Raw genomic sequence first — 14,357 nt, 5'->3', positions numbered from 1 at the left:
CATCTTCTCTACAATTCAAAACAAGCCCTAAAATACTAGAGGAGACAAGATCCCTAGCATTGTCCTCACAATGGTATTTGACAAAAAAATCACCTTGAATCTCATGCGCTGTGAATGAGCAGAGAAAAAATATCAAACCATGCATTTCCTATTTATCTCTGAAAACAGAGCATCCTGAAATATTAGCCGCAAAAAAAAAAAAAAATCACACCTTGTTTCAATATTTTCATCATTGAAAGAAGTATTGCCTCACTACAGAATGTACCAAGTGCTCCACCTCCTTTCAGAGCAGGCAAATAATGAACACCATTTGAGTCTGCATGGCACCCTAGAGCAGTCTACAACTGGCTGATACCTCCCTACAAAACAGTCTGAAAGAGTGAAATACTAAGTACTCAGCCAAGAATACTTCTTTTTCCCCATTACTCCAGACTTTAACCATTAGTTAGGCCAAACTTCAAGTTTGTAATAACAGTAATTTGGCCTGATTAAAGAAGTTATGTTTCAGCACTATATACCTAAATTAATGAAATTAATGAATTAATGAAATTCAGATGAGATTAACAAATGCTTTGGAACAATTTGAACTGGAATTTCCTCTCTAAAGCTACTTATGGTGCTGTTAAGCATGTGTAAGCAGATTACAGTCCAATGGAAGTAAGAGTCCCTGGCATACTGTCAGTGTGCTCTGAACTGAAGCAGGACTCCCAGCTTCCTGCCACACTACTGGATCATCTTTAGACTCAGATGGACAGAAAAAATACACCATCATTAAAACTGTTTCCCACACCTCCATCTCTTGAAGACAGATTTCAGAATGATCTTACTCAGCTTTGCAGCTTCAATAAGCTCATATTAAAAGATAACCACTTTACGCAGAAATTTAAATCTGAGGTTTTAATCTCCACCTGATTTAAAACTAGATAAAAGAGCCTAGTATTTAAGGAATAAACAGGCCAACTCAATGTCTGCATTCTTGATTAAAACAATTAAAAGAGTGTAATATATGTAATATACCTTTCATAAGCATCACTGAGGCGGACTAAGAGTTTCTTTGTGTCAGGAGAATAACGGACATCTTGAACAATCATGTCACCAACAGCTGCCTGGGGGGAAATGCAGAGACAGAAAAAACCCCATCATCACTTGAATATAAAATATTTCCTTAGCATTTCTGTAGAGCACATTCCCTGCTAGAAGAGGGCGTATGCAACCCTCAAGTAAATGCAAGAAAAGCAAATGCACCAAGTGCATGAATGGATATGGGTGAGTTACAAGCCCCATGTATGTCCATTTGGGAAAAAATCCAGGACCTCAAGGAGGGCAAGGACACAGACTGCCCTCTTATGCACACAAAAGGCTGAAAATGCCATTTGAATAAATATTGACACTTTGGTCAATGGAAATGGGAGACACAGATTCAGCTGCAGTACTCTGGAGAATTCCACTCCCTGACCTACTGAGTTAATACTGAGAGCTTTGAAGTTTGGTGTTTCAAATTCAGGAATACATTTGTCACCATTTTTTAGCCATTTTAATACATAAAAATAAGCAAAGCTATTACAAATGTTTTTCTAAGACAACTGATGGATTCTTCTTTTACCTTTATTAATTCTTCTACTTCCTTAAGTTCCTGAAGAAAAAAAAAAAATAGAAGCACTGTAAAAACTGTAATATATATGTAGGCATCAATGCAACTACAGACAGACATATATACTGACATACACATACAAATGCATACTTTCCTTGGAAGCCTATCATGAATTTGGACTAACCTGGGGGTAGGCTGTGTAAAGTGGCAAGTCCAGGACAATATGATCTTTCACTTGTCTGGCCTTTAATTCCCCACTCAGTGTCACAAACGTGAGAACTGAATTTGTATTTTCTAGAGAGAGAATGTTGCAACATTATCAAACATTAGAATTTTAACCTAAGTTATCATAGCCCTGAGAGCAGCTCAGTAGATTCAGAAAAAGCCCAAATATATCCAGAGCAACACTGTATTTTGGGCAAAATGCCCAACTAAATAAATCCGCTGAGGCTAATAAGCACAACAATTGTCAGGGAATCATTCCTGCATTTGCCTAGAATGAATGGGAATGTCCTTTTAACAGAAAGAGCAATATTCCCTATTCATCAAATCCTACTGTACCTCTCCCAAATGACATTTGCTTATTTAGCACTTTCGTTACACAAAAGTAATAGCAGGGCATTGGAATCAGAGGGTAGGCATCAGACTACAGCCTTGTAACTACAGAGCAGGAGTGAAAGATACCCAGGGTATCTTCATTTGGGTTCTATAGATATTCTGAATGTTTTAAAGCCTTTATCTTAAAAAATAGAGATGTTAATTAGAAGTAAATGTTCTAAAAAAATATAGTAATGCATAGTTATAAACCTACTTTGTACATGAAATAACACAGCAGCTGATGCAAGAGTAGCATGACCACAGAGAGGAACTTCATTGGCTGGGGTGAACCATCTGAGCCCAAAGCAGGAACCTTGAAAAAATAAAGTTTATTTAGTGCTATTAAGTGGAAGAAGTCTGTATCTTCATTTTATCTCAATATATACAGAGTGAAGATGTTTCAGTTAATCAAAATGCATGTTGCAATCAATTTTGGGTCTTAAACACACTTCTAGGTACCCATTTTGCATTGATTTTTCAGAATAGCTATCCCTTTTGAATTAAGTTAACAACCTTTGCATGCAGCACAGATTTTTCTTCATCCTTAACAGGTCTTATTTAGAAGATAAAGGCCCTGTGTCCATGTGTATTATGAAATCCTGCAGAGGCATAGTCAAGATCTGTATCAGCTGCAGGCCAGGTTACCATCTAGAGGCTATAGATGGTTTTGTTGATATAACAGAACCTGTACTGAAGTTAGCTCAGTTATGAATTATTTTGCTTAAAACACTGGTAAAAGCCTCTAATGTCTACTAATCCTTCATTTCACTAGAAATCATATTTCTATTTGCTATTTAAAAAATTTGGAACACACATGTACGATACTCGGTTTCCTGTAACTTTTGCAAATGCATTTCAAATGAATAATTACCATACAAACACAACAAGATGTGAAAAAACAAAATAGATTTTTTAAATCCAAACCAGTCTTGTCATTACTACTATGGAAAGTTCGTGCATTGAAGTCAGTCCCCTCTAACAAAACAAAGAGAACCCAAATAAAACCCTGTGGTGGAACCTAATGGCCCCAGGAGTGAAGTGCTGTGAGGGCTGGCCAGCCCCAGGCGTGAGCCTGCTCCGTGCTGCTCACGCACTGCCCCAAGCAGAAACCGCGCCGGGAGCGGCACACGAGGGATTCATGCACGCCTTTGTGGGGACAAACGCGACCCAGAACACCTCCTGGACACTCCAGACACACAGCTGCACTTGGACTGAGAGGACATTAAGCACTCCCATAAATTCACATGTCCCTCAAATAACAGAGTTCACTGGTTTGGTTTTTTCTTTGATTAACATTAAATGAAATGTACTGATCATGAAGGCCTGCAGAAACATATGCTGTGTCCAGGAGCCCTCACTAGACCAATTTGTGTTCCAGAAGCAGATTGTAAGTGACATTCTGATGTTCCTGGTTCACTCCCACTGCCCCTGAGCACAGTCTCAGGTGTAGCTGAGTGGCCAAATTCCTTTGAAAGAACTGTGCACCCCTTGGGTAGCTGTGTGGGTCTGAGACCACAAAGTAGCCCATTAGTACCAAAAGCACTATAATGATACAGAAGCTGGCATTTTGTATGCTGCTTGGTATGGATGACTTGAAAATAAGTCTGTTAAACATACTGGCGAAGTGCTAACATGAAAAATAAAAAGTATTGTAACTTCTTGCTCCAAGCAATTAAAATAAATTCTAATTTATTAACAGGAGCAAGCAATTATAGTTACTACTAGTAGTACTACTATAGTTACTACTACTACTACTAGGACTACTACTATTCTTAATATTTTCAATTACAAAGACTGTACAAAATCCTACTCCCTGAACAATCCATAAAATAACAAAATGATAAACATGACTCCTTAACCTAGAATCCAAGTCTAGACTAGTGGACTAGAGGAGCCCCTTGGCCTGCACCACCACACAAGTGAGCACATTCAGCAAACTGATTCAGCTAAAAATTAATCCAGAGCAAGTCTGAATGCATTCTGCATTTGTCTGATGTTTTATTGTCAGCAGAAACACTAACTTTTGCTAAAGTCATCTCCAGGTTTCAGTTTTCTGATGAAAGCTGTTTCTGAAAGGTTCATTTCTGTTGCAATTTTTTGGTGCAGATCTTCATCCAGATCCTAGGGATGACATAACAAATCCAGTCAAGAGCAGGCAAAAAAAATGCAGATTCAAACTTTCTGTCAAATACAGTAATTTAATTTTCTATTATAATAAAACATAGGTTCAGTTTTTATTCAAAATAATCTCTGCGAGTAAAAAAACTGTAAGTGAGACAATACACTCCCTCAGTAGGAACCGAGAAGAGACAAACTAGAAAAAAAAAAAAATAGAACTAGTGGATCACACTAAGTACCTGTGATTTAAGCCAGTGGACATTGATCCCAAGATACCCAAGCCCCTGGGATTGTATAACATTCTCCTTGGCCCATGGCCCACTGCTCTTTCCCCACGGTTATGCTGACTGGCCAGTTTTGAGAATCTGATCTTTCAAATACTGAAACTCAACTGAAACAAAGTACTAAAGGGACCTGGTCAGGTCCAGCCTCTGAGAGATAAAAACGTACCCATTTAACTTGAACGACTTCAGTAACAAACGCTTTTCAGCCAATAATCCCATACTACAGCGACAAACCAATACCTGATTAGTACACAGAACTGTACCTGCAGACTGAATTCTGCACAGTTAAACAACATTCTAACATTTTACATGACAGTTACATTCCCTTTATCTCAGGAAGAGTTCTGTCAGTTACTGTAAAGATCCTAGACCAGAACAAAGACCAGTAAAAACGTTATTAAAATAACCTTTTTTTTTAATAACAGGAACCTTATTGAAATACTGCCATCCTGTGGCACATCTGAAACGCAGAAAGGACTGGCTTTGTCATTCCTGCATTTTTCCTGATTTTTTCTGTAAAGCATCTGCCGAGACTCTGGAGGGAGCAGAGAATAGGTGTTTTGCATAGATGCATCACACTTTCTTCAGCCTTAGAATAAAATGCTGAATTAGGATCTCGACTTTAGCTGTCACACTTCCAGGAACTGTAGAAAAATTTAAACATCTGCATCCCAAAATCATCATGCAAGTAAGGTGGCTCCACAATATCTTGATGCAATAAAGTAAAACTAATATTAAAAATGCAATTAGAAGCTCATAATTTTAATGCAGAGATAATTTTGAGAGTACTTAGATTTTACGGGGCCAAAGGTATGTCTGAAGAGAGAGGTTCCCAGTCATAGCTTTGGCTGACCTGGTAAGTAGGCAATGTTATAGGAGATTTAGACAGACTTAGGAACCTCTGGAAAGGATTCATACTGGCATTACAAGCTGTTGCCATTGGCTACTCTACATAAATTTTCATATTTACAATTTTTGTCAGGAGCTACTACACAAACAATACAAGGCTTGTAAGTTTCTAATCCATCTTAATTCTTTTTGTTAGGAATCGGTACCAATTAGTACCAACTATTCACAACACCCTGATGAGGATAACTAGTGTCAACGGCACCAAAACTATCATGCAACACTGAAGCAATATAAGCTGGTTGTTTAAACTTGGCTAAAGCTGAACCCAACACACTAATGGTGAAAGACTCACATCCAGGTCTATATGCACTCTTTGTCTTTCTAGGGAAACAGGAAAAATTCAAGAAAAAAAGGGAGAAAACCCACACCAAAACCAAACGCATTTCTACCGAGTACTGATTCTGTTTTACAGCATTACTTTTCAGATTTCACTCTGAATACTCTTAATTCTTCAGAATTTTTATTCTGAATTATTCTTGAAGAAATGAAGCCATTTCTTTTAACTCAATATAAATCCAATCTATTCCTTAACAAAATATTTTTAACAGACCACAAAAAATTCAAACGTTGTCTTGTATGACATTGTTTTCATGAAAAAAAAAAAGCACCTCTGTGCTAATTTCTCTGTATTCTTGTGCCACAGGAAACAAGTCTGGAAAACAGATGTTTTGAGTAAAGAAAGCAGTCTAATGGAGTGCTGAGTGCTCAGGCTAAGTACAGAACGACGTTGCAGTACCTCAAAACATAGTTGGGTTTTTTCTAACTTACATTTTCAAGCAGACAAACAGCCGCAGGATTTCCAGAGAATGGTCGGTTTGTAAATGCATCGACCGTAATAACCGGAATCTGCATTGTCGTGTGCACCTGTTTAGCTGCGGGCTGTGCTCTGCCAGGCACTCTCACCTGTTTTACTCAGTCCGGCAGCACAACTCCAAGTTAATGCTTTCCTGACGGCAGGCGGAGCCCCATCCCGTCACTTCCTAGCGCCGACACGGATCCAGGCTCCTTTCCAGCCCCTGGCGTTGCGCAGTGATTTATTTTTTTTTTAATTAAAACACACATTTTAACCTCCCTCGCCACCAGCCCCTGAACGCCTCAGCGCGCCCTTTCACCACAGCGCCCGGCCCGCTGTGCCCCGCACTGAGGGAGGCGGGATCCTGCCCTGCTCGGCAGGCTTGCCGAGAAGTGGCGGCAGCCCACACCGGGAAACCTTCCCCATTCTCATTGTCGGTCTCTCCCGAAGCTGCGCCGAGGCAGAGGGACGGGCTGAGCGAGAGGCACGCTCCGAGCACGGCCCGTGCGGCGCTGCGGGCGCGGGGCCGCGCCGCCGCAGGGCCACGCGCGAGCACGCGCGCGCCGCGCTCGCTCCCCCTTGGCGCCAAAACGAGCGGCGGCGGCCGCGCGGCCCCTCAGCAGAGGAGGCGGCGAAAGGCCGAGGCGGAACGCCCCTCCCCTACCCCGCATGCGCCGTCGCTCCCTTCCCCCGCTCCCCCCGCTTTCCCCCCCGAGTCGCGCGTGCGCGGGAGCCGCCCAGGCGGGTGTGAGGCGACGCGCGGCGCGGGTATCGCGATAGTCGCGCGGCCCGGACGCTCCGCTGCCCGTGGACGCTGCGCAGTGTGGGTCCGCCGGACGGCTCGGCAGTGAGCGAGGAGGCGCGTCCTGCCCGGTGCGAACGGCTGCCGGGGCACGACCAGGGGTGCGCGAGAGGCTCGCGGTGAGGGCGCGCGGGCCGGGCGCGCGGCGGCGGGGCGGCTCGGCGGGCGGAGGGCGGCGCGGCGCGCGGTTCGGCGGGCCCGGGGCCCGGCCGGCGCCGCGGCGGGCCCGGCGCGCGCCCGCGGGCGGGGGAGGGGAGGCGGCGCGGAGCCTCGCTCTCGATCGCGGCCGCCATTTTGAGCGGTGGAGCCGAGGGCGGCGGCGGCCCCGGGAGAGCGGCGGGAGGGGGTCCTGGGGCGGTGAGGGGGCACGGGCCGGGCGGCGCAGCGCAGCGGCTCCGGGGCTAGCGGTGCGCAGCGGGACGCGGCGGGGGGAGCGGGGGGAGCGCGGCAGGCGAGCGGCGGGCGCCTCGGGGAGGCGCGGTAAATGGCGGCGGGGAGCGGGCGGGGGTCAGGGCCGCGCTGTCGGCAGGGCGGCGGGAGGCGAGATCGCGATGGCTCCGCGCCTGGCGAGGCGGCGATGGCGGCTCCCTTTGTGGGACGGTGGCGGTGCCCCCCTGCGCACGCCCCACGCACACGCCCCCGCCGCCCCCGGCTGAGGGCAGACAAAGGAAGGCCTTGTGGCTCCGGCCCCTGCCTCAACTGCTACGCTGCAAGGGGAAAAAGCAACCGAAAAAAACAGAACCCACAAAGCTTTACGGAGCGGATGTGAAATGTACCCGGAGTGAATGCCAGGCTTTATGCGCCGTGCCTGCCCACGTGCTGCCCGCCGGCCACGCGGCGCTCCCGCAGCAGCCCCAGGGCCGGGGGTGAATCCCTCGGTGGCATGGATTGAGGTGCCCAGTTTCAAATCCGGAACAGAAATAAAGCTCATGATCCACCATGTTATCTAAATACAATGTTAATAGATTTCTTCTTAAGGGCGGGACTTAGGCAAACTCAGGGTTTTTTTATTTGTGTTTTGTTGGATTTTTTTTTTTTAGGATTTAAATTAAATAAAAGATGGACTGGAGTGGAAAACACAATGGGCCCAATGATACAACCAATGACGGAACAGTGGTACGACTCCGAGGCCTGCCATTTGGTTGCAGTAAAGAAGAGATTGTTCAGTTTTTCCAAGGTACCTCCAGTATAGTCAAAGTGTAGTGGGTTTCTTTAGAGGTTTTTCTTGTATCTTTTACACAATGTTAATGTTTTGTACATGTTTAATAGTTGTTAATGGGGTGGATGGGGAGGGATTGTGTAAAATTAGTTTATCTTAATTAAGATTTATGCCCTGTAAATGAAGCATAAATAACTGTAGATATAGTAGAACACAAAATGTACCTGATTTTGTCGAGGTGGGAAACATACCTTGCATATTGGGGTAACCTGAATGTTAGTATTTGGATCAGTTAAATTGCTTGATTGGTCGCTATATTTCCTTTGTGTAACTGAGGTGGTTGCATTTTTGTATAGTCTAAACAGAAAAGTACGGCTAAATCCATAAATGTTTAATGAAAGATCGTGGGCTTGTGTTGTTGGGTGATGGGGGAAACAAGGTGGTTTTATTTTTCTTTGTTGTTGTTTAGATATGCTTTAAGTATTTGCTACAGATGGGAATGTTTCAGCCTTTAACACTGTTCCCCTTGACGGGGTTATTTGTCCTTGGGTTAAAGGGTTGGAAATCGTGCCAAATGGGATAACATTGACGCTGGACTACCAGGGGAGAAGCACAGGGGAGGCCTTCGTGCAGTTTGCTTCAAAGGAGATAGCAGAAAATGCTCTGGGGAAACACAAGGAAAGAATAGGGCACAGGTGGGGATGGAGAGTTTGGGATGGTGTTAAATCTTTATTTTTTGGGGGTTGTGGGTCAGTAATGCTTTTGGGGGGTTGGGGACCATTGGGGAATTGGCTGTTTTTAAGCATTTTTATAACTGATCCTAAGTTAACTTGGGAAATACAGTAGATTTTGGGGGGTGGGGGAGACAGTATTGCACTGGGTAGTTTGCTAAACTCAGAAAATTGTTTCAATCATGCTTGTGCTGGGTAATTTGTGATAAATGCTGCTATAGCCAGACATTGTTTTTTAACAGTATGTTTCGCATACTGGAAAGACATGTTTTAAGCTTAATTTGTACAGCTAGAATTTTCACATAATTTTTGCCCCTCTAAAGTGGGTTTTTTTTTAATACACTTAAGATTCTTACAGTTTTGAGGAGAAACTTAAGTTGTATGGTATTTCTAGTCACTGCTATTGGCTTGTACATTTAGCTCTAGAAAACGTAGTATGGCCTTTTGTAAAATTCAGATTGCTTCTGCCTGTGTTCTTACTAGTACCTTGAAAATCCTCTTTTATTAGATACATTGAAATCTTCAAAAGTAGTAAGAGTGAAATCAGAGGATTCTCTGACATGCCAAGAAGAATGATGGGACAACAGCGACCTGGACCATATGATAGACCATTAGGAGGAAGAGGGGGTTATTATGGAGCTGGGCGTGGAAGTATGTATGACAGAATGCGTCGAGGAGGTGGTGGATATGACGGTGGTATGTTCATCTAATGAACACAGGTTCTCTTGGCAGTTTCATGTTTCTGACATACTTGTCAAGAAATAAGAAATGGCAGTAGCTGTAATGCCCATTAGGCTGGATGTATTTGTGTGAAAAAAACTTTAAATATCAAAACTTGTGGTTGAGTATTTACGATGAACGTTAACAATAAGGGAGCCATTTTCATTAGAATCAGATCTTTCCATTTGCATGTTTTAGTCTGTGTTATATAAAAAGAAATGTACTTTTGCACCATGTTCAGAAATCCAGGTTTGACAGTCTGCAGAGGCTGTTTGCAAAGTGCTGGGTGCCCAAAGGCTGCAAAATTGAGTGTTGTGTGTGCATTGCTCTGAGAATTCTGAGCAGTAACGTAATCGCTCCTTTCCTTCTCTCCACTGCACAGGATATGGTGGCTTTGATGATTATGGTGGCTATAATAACTATGGCTATGGAAACGACGGCTATGACGACAGAATGAGGGATGGGAGAGGTAAAAGAAGTTAATAGCTTGTCTAAAAAGGTTTCCCTGTTAAACTTGAGTCGCAAGACACGGTATTTCCAAGACAGAGATAATAGCTTCATTGTGCTATTTGGTAAGGAAGGCTGTTTTAAAGGGGGAGGGGATTGGGTAATCATAAGGTAAACAGATTGCTTAGCAGGGCTTCTGGTTAAGGTTTGGGTTGATACATGGGAAGTGTAAACTCCATGCATTCACTGGTATAATTTAGGGCTTTCAGAAAAAGAGTAGTGATGACTTTTGGCTTTTCATGATCTTAGAGGTGTGTGGGTTTTTTTGGTTTGGGTTTTCCAATAGGCATGGGAGGACATGGCTATGGAGCTGGAGATGCAGGGTCGGGGTTCCATGGTGGCGGTCATTTTGTTCACATGAGAGGGCTGCCTTTCCGAGCCACGGAAAACGATATTGCTAACGTAAGTACCACGGGGAAAGGGCTTCCTCATGCCAGCAGTGTGTGTCCCGATCCCTCCCAGCCCAAACTCGGGGAGCCTTCTCAAACAAGTCACTGCTACATCTGCACAAAGTTAACGAGCTTCTATGAAGCTGCTGGCTGAGGTGGGATTACCAGAGGAGTCAGCAAAGCTATATTTAACATTAATCCCTGCACTCTGCTCTTTTGTTTCCATAAAAGGTGTATTGCAGAGACAACAGTTCCTGCAATCAGTATCCTAATTTTAAGGCCTTTAGGATTTTTTTTAAGCTTATCTGATTTTGTGAACATGTCAGAAGGTGTGAATTGAAATTGCTTAGTTTGCATATTTGTTTAATGTCCTGAGAGTTTATTTCAGGAGGGGCAGGGTGGGCAGGCTGTGTTGGCTTGGAGGGGACTGTATCCCTCTCATAAGAGATCCGGCTGGCAGGTAGAGGGTGCATCTGCAGGATCTTGGGAATGCATTCTTGTGCCAGTGCAGATGTGTTGTCGGGCAAAAGGCTTTCTTGACATACAGGGCCTGGTTTAAGCTTAGCATGTCCTTGGAGACAGCCTGTCTTGCCAGTGGCACCTATGTATTATATGCAGAGCTTCATTCTTAAGCTTGTGCTTGTTTGCTTTTGTGGGTGGGTTAGTTTACTTAAATGGAGGTGTATTTTCTTATGCCAGTTTGATTGATTGTTCCATTTAGGGTAAAGACTCAGTGACAAGAAGGGCCAAAAGTCAGGCTTTGATCTGGAGCAGTGAGGAAGAGCAGTGCGATTGACAGGCAGCTTCTCTTTATTCCATGAATGCGTCCTTGTTTTGAGAAAGCTGGAAAAGCAGAGCCAATGAAAACCAATTATGATTTTCTTGTCCAGGGTGCCATAGCATTTGACTGTGTTGCACAGAGCAGTGTGTGTGGGCAGGACTTGTTTGTATCTTTGCATTCAGAGAAAGCTCCTCGTGCTCTGTAGCTGCAGCTCTCAAAGCTGTGTAGTAACAACGGGTTGCAAGCATAGGTTGACCTGATGTTGAATGTCCCAGAACCACTAAGTACTACTTGAGAAATGAGTCGTTGAATCTAAGCGGTAGGACGACAGAAAGTACCTGGCTTGAATTCTGCATTAATGTGATTTGGTTTTTGATTTTGTTTTCCCCTAGTTTTTCTCACCATTGAACCCTATAAGAGTTCACATTGACATTGGAGCAGATGGAAGAGCTACAGGAGAGGCAGATGTGGAGTTTGTAACACATGAGGATGCAGTAGCTGCCATGTCCAAGGACAAGAATCACATGCGTGAGTGTCGTGTTCCCTCCCTGCCGCTTGGCCAGGCTCTAGCAGGGCTGGGAGCAGCAGATCCATCCTGAGCTTTTCCCACTTTTCCACATTGCAAACTCGCTTGTTTGTTTTCTGTCTGCTGCCTGTGAGGGGAGTGAGGTGGTTGCGTTGTATCTCTGCTTCTGATCTGGGAAACAAAATACAAACTGAGGCTTTTTTGCTTGTTACAGAGCATCGATATATTGAACTATTCCTGAATTCCACTGCTGGAGGTGGCTCTGGAATGGGAGGCTATGGCAGAGATGGAATGGGTACGCATCAACTGCACATTTAGCTGACGCTTTGCCAAGTCAAATGAGTTCCAGGCTTATAATGTTGCACTTTTGGCTTTGCAGATCAAGGTTATGGCTCTGTTGGTAGAATGGGAATGGGTAGCAATTACAGCGGTGGATATGGAACTCCTGATGGCTTGGGTGGATATAGTAAGTACAAGTTCTCTTTTGGATGTCCTGGGGAAGTGTGAGTGACTGTATTCTGACAGAGAAGGGGGCAAGGGTGGTGGGCTTTGGGCTGGGGAGGGAAAGAGGGGCAGTGGTTTTTTGAAACTCCCAACTCTGCTACTGCAGCAAATGCTGCTGGTTAAGAGCAGCAGTGTTGGAGTATTGTAAGTTGTCACCTTCATCCCATTGTTCCATATTACCCATCCCGTTTTTTCTTTTTTTAAGGTATGTATGCGTGACCTTGTGTCAATTGTTTGCAGGTCGTGGCAGTGGAAATAGTGGAGGATACTATGGGCAAGGCAGCATGGGTGGAGGAGGATGGCGTGGGATGTATTGAAGGATAGCCTTGCTTCTGCAAAACACCTTGGAAGAAACAGTCTCTGGTCTACTAGACTTTCTTACAAAATTTAATTTCTTTTGTATTTTAAGAACTTTATAATGACTGAAGGAATGTGTTTTCACAATATTATTTGGTAAGCAACAGATTGTGATGGGAAAATCTGTTTTCTGTAGGTTTTATTTGTTGCATACTCTGACTTTAAATAAATTTTTATATTCAAACCACTGATGTTGATACTTTTTATACTAGTTACTCCTAAGGATGTATTACATATTCAAGACTACAGTCGGTTTAAAATGTTGTTAAAATGGTTCCATAAAGGTGGTTGTACTGTAACTCCTATGAACACTGATTCAGTTCTGTGTAATCTTGGTCTAGTGAACGAATTTGAACATTCACTTGTTTAAGGGGAGAAGGGTAGATGAATAGGTTAGTTTATTTGGTAATTACTTTCCTAAACCCTTTTGGTAAGTTGTATGTAATAACTGCAGCACAGCAGAAAGCTGTGGAGGCTCAGTCATTGTTCTGGCTTCTTCCTCCTGCTGCCAGCAGCCCCCAGCAAACGCACGCCTGTAAAGGAGCAGCACCGCCCTGTCTGCCTCCACCCAGCAGCCGCGGTTATTGCCGCCTTGCTGTGGTGTGCTGGAGCCTGCACCTCACACATGTAACCTGCAAGTCTAACTGGAGCTCCAGCACAGCTTGTAGCTAACACGACATAGGTCGTTCTTCTGATGCTTTTTACTTAGGGTTTTTTTTCACAAACAAAAGAGTGGGGGAGAGTGGAAGAGTGGGGGATTTGAAAGCAAGTTACTTTTTTTCTTTCTTGAATTTACTGTATTTAAACATGGTTCAGCATTTATTTTTCACTGCACAGAGCTGATTTGTCTGTATTTGTTCAAAGTTTGCCAAGCCATTCTACATAGCTCATTAGAAGCCAAGTTCTCTAAAATATCTATAGGCCCAATACTTTTTTAGTAACTCACAACCCAAACACATTGATCAAACTTTTTGTGCATTTGTGACATGTAAGATATGTAAGAAAATTACTGTTTGAAGACACGTTAACATACCTGATATGTAATGGAAAAAGGTATTTATTCTTCTGAGCCAGTGTGATCTCCCAAATTAACTGCTTTGTCCTCAATGCCTCCCTTAAAATGTCAAATGTGATCTTGGGTATTGCAAGTTTGTCACCTGTTTTGCTAGTACTGTGTTATATCTGTAATAAATGTCTTCTTGTGGGAGAGAGGAGAATGGAGTTTATTTCACGAGACAATGTGTCTGGGTGTCAAAGGGACTGGAAGAGCTGAAAAGGGTAACTGGCACAGGAAGCTTTCCAAGCACTGGAGCAGAGTTGGCCAGGAAGGGGAGGGAAGAGGAGTTCTTAACCATTGTTGCTCTGCAGAATTAGGGGGTTCTTGGTCTGTTGCCAGCAAAGCCGAGGTGTTTTCCAAGTGGCAGTGGTAGGTAGCACCAGAGTCAATTCAATTGCAGAAGTACCTCAGAGTGAGGTGGAGGGAAGGTGCACTTGCAGGCAGCAAAGTCCTGCAGCCTCCTCACCTGGGAACACCTGGGGCCCCATCTTGGGAGAAGGAGCTGACACCTGCCCGGGCCTCACCTTTGGAG

General features: G+C 44.0%; 2 protein-coding genes across 36 annotated transcripts in view; one reads left to right on the top strand and one right to left on the bottom strand.

The window, feature by feature from the left end:
* Window positions 1–6,931, bottom strand: part of PBLD (phenazine biosynthesis like protein domain containing) — a 108,387-nt gene extending 101,456 nt beyond the window's left edge. For 4 of the 12 annotated variants that reach the window (XR_014956388.1, XM_085583867.1, XM_085583866.1 and 1 more), the window contains exons 1-6: window positions 6,268–6,903; window positions 4,210–4,309; window positions 2,403–2,501; window positions 1,776–1,885; window positions 1,604–1,633; window positions 1,018–1,106 (exon numbers count right to left, since the gene is read on the bottom strand). Coding sequence is in view for 9 of the 12 variants with exons in the window: in XM_085583867.1 (XP_085439993.1) it covers window positions 1,018–1,106; window positions 1,604–1,633; window positions 1,776–1,885; window positions 2,403–2,501; window positions 4,210–4,309; window positions 6,268–6,351 (512 nt within the window). In the remaining 3 variants the exon portion in view is untranslated. Of the gene's footprint in view, window positions 1–1,017; window positions 1,107–1,603; window positions 1,634–1,775; window positions 1,886–2,402; window positions 2,502–4,209; window positions 4,310–6,267 lie in introns of all 12 variants that reach the window. The other 8 variants (XR_014956389.1, XM_085583868.1, XR_014956390.1 and 5 more) reach the window with 5 other exon arrangements.
* Window positions 6,932–7,005: 74 nt separating this feature from the next.
* On the top strand, window positions 7,006–13,975 carry HNRNPH3 (heterogeneous nuclear ribonucleoprotein H3). Of its 24 annotated transcripts, none has more exons than XM_085583854.1 (10): window positions 7,006–7,165; window positions 8,135–8,271; window positions 8,810–8,948; window positions 9,493–9,635; window positions 10,087–10,173; window positions 10,498–10,613; window positions 11,774–11,909; window positions 12,122–12,202; window positions 12,287–12,373; window positions 12,652–13,975. In XM_085583854.1, exons 2-10 carry the CDS (start codon window positions 8,154–8,156, stop codon window positions 12,726–12,728), a joined length of 984 nt encoding a protein of 327 aa, XP_085439980.1. In that variant the 5' UTR covers window positions 7,006–7,165; window positions 8,135–8,153; the 3' UTR covers window positions 12,729–13,975. The 24 variants fall into 24 exon arrangements, with proteins under 24 accessions (XP_085439980.1, XP_021384720.3, XP_085439974.1 ...); XM_021529045.4 differs by having other exon boundaries at window positions 9,493–9,680; XM_085583848.1 differs by having other exon boundaries at window positions 9,493–9,680; window positions 10,087–10,175; window positions 10,488–10,613.
* The last annotated feature ends 382 nt before the right edge of the window (window positions 13,976–14,357 follow it).

This window comes from Lonchura striata, chromosome 6, assembly GCF_050655825.1.
Source record: "Lonchura striata isolate lonStrDom1 chromosome 6, ASM5065582v1, whole genome shotgun sequence".
NCBI classification, from domain to species: domain Eukaryota; kingdom Metazoa; phylum Chordata; class Aves; order Passeriformes; family Estrildidae; genus Lonchura; species Lonchura striata.
Note: the sequence above shows the minus strand (reverse complement) of the source record. Positions and strands in the feature narration are given on the sequence as shown.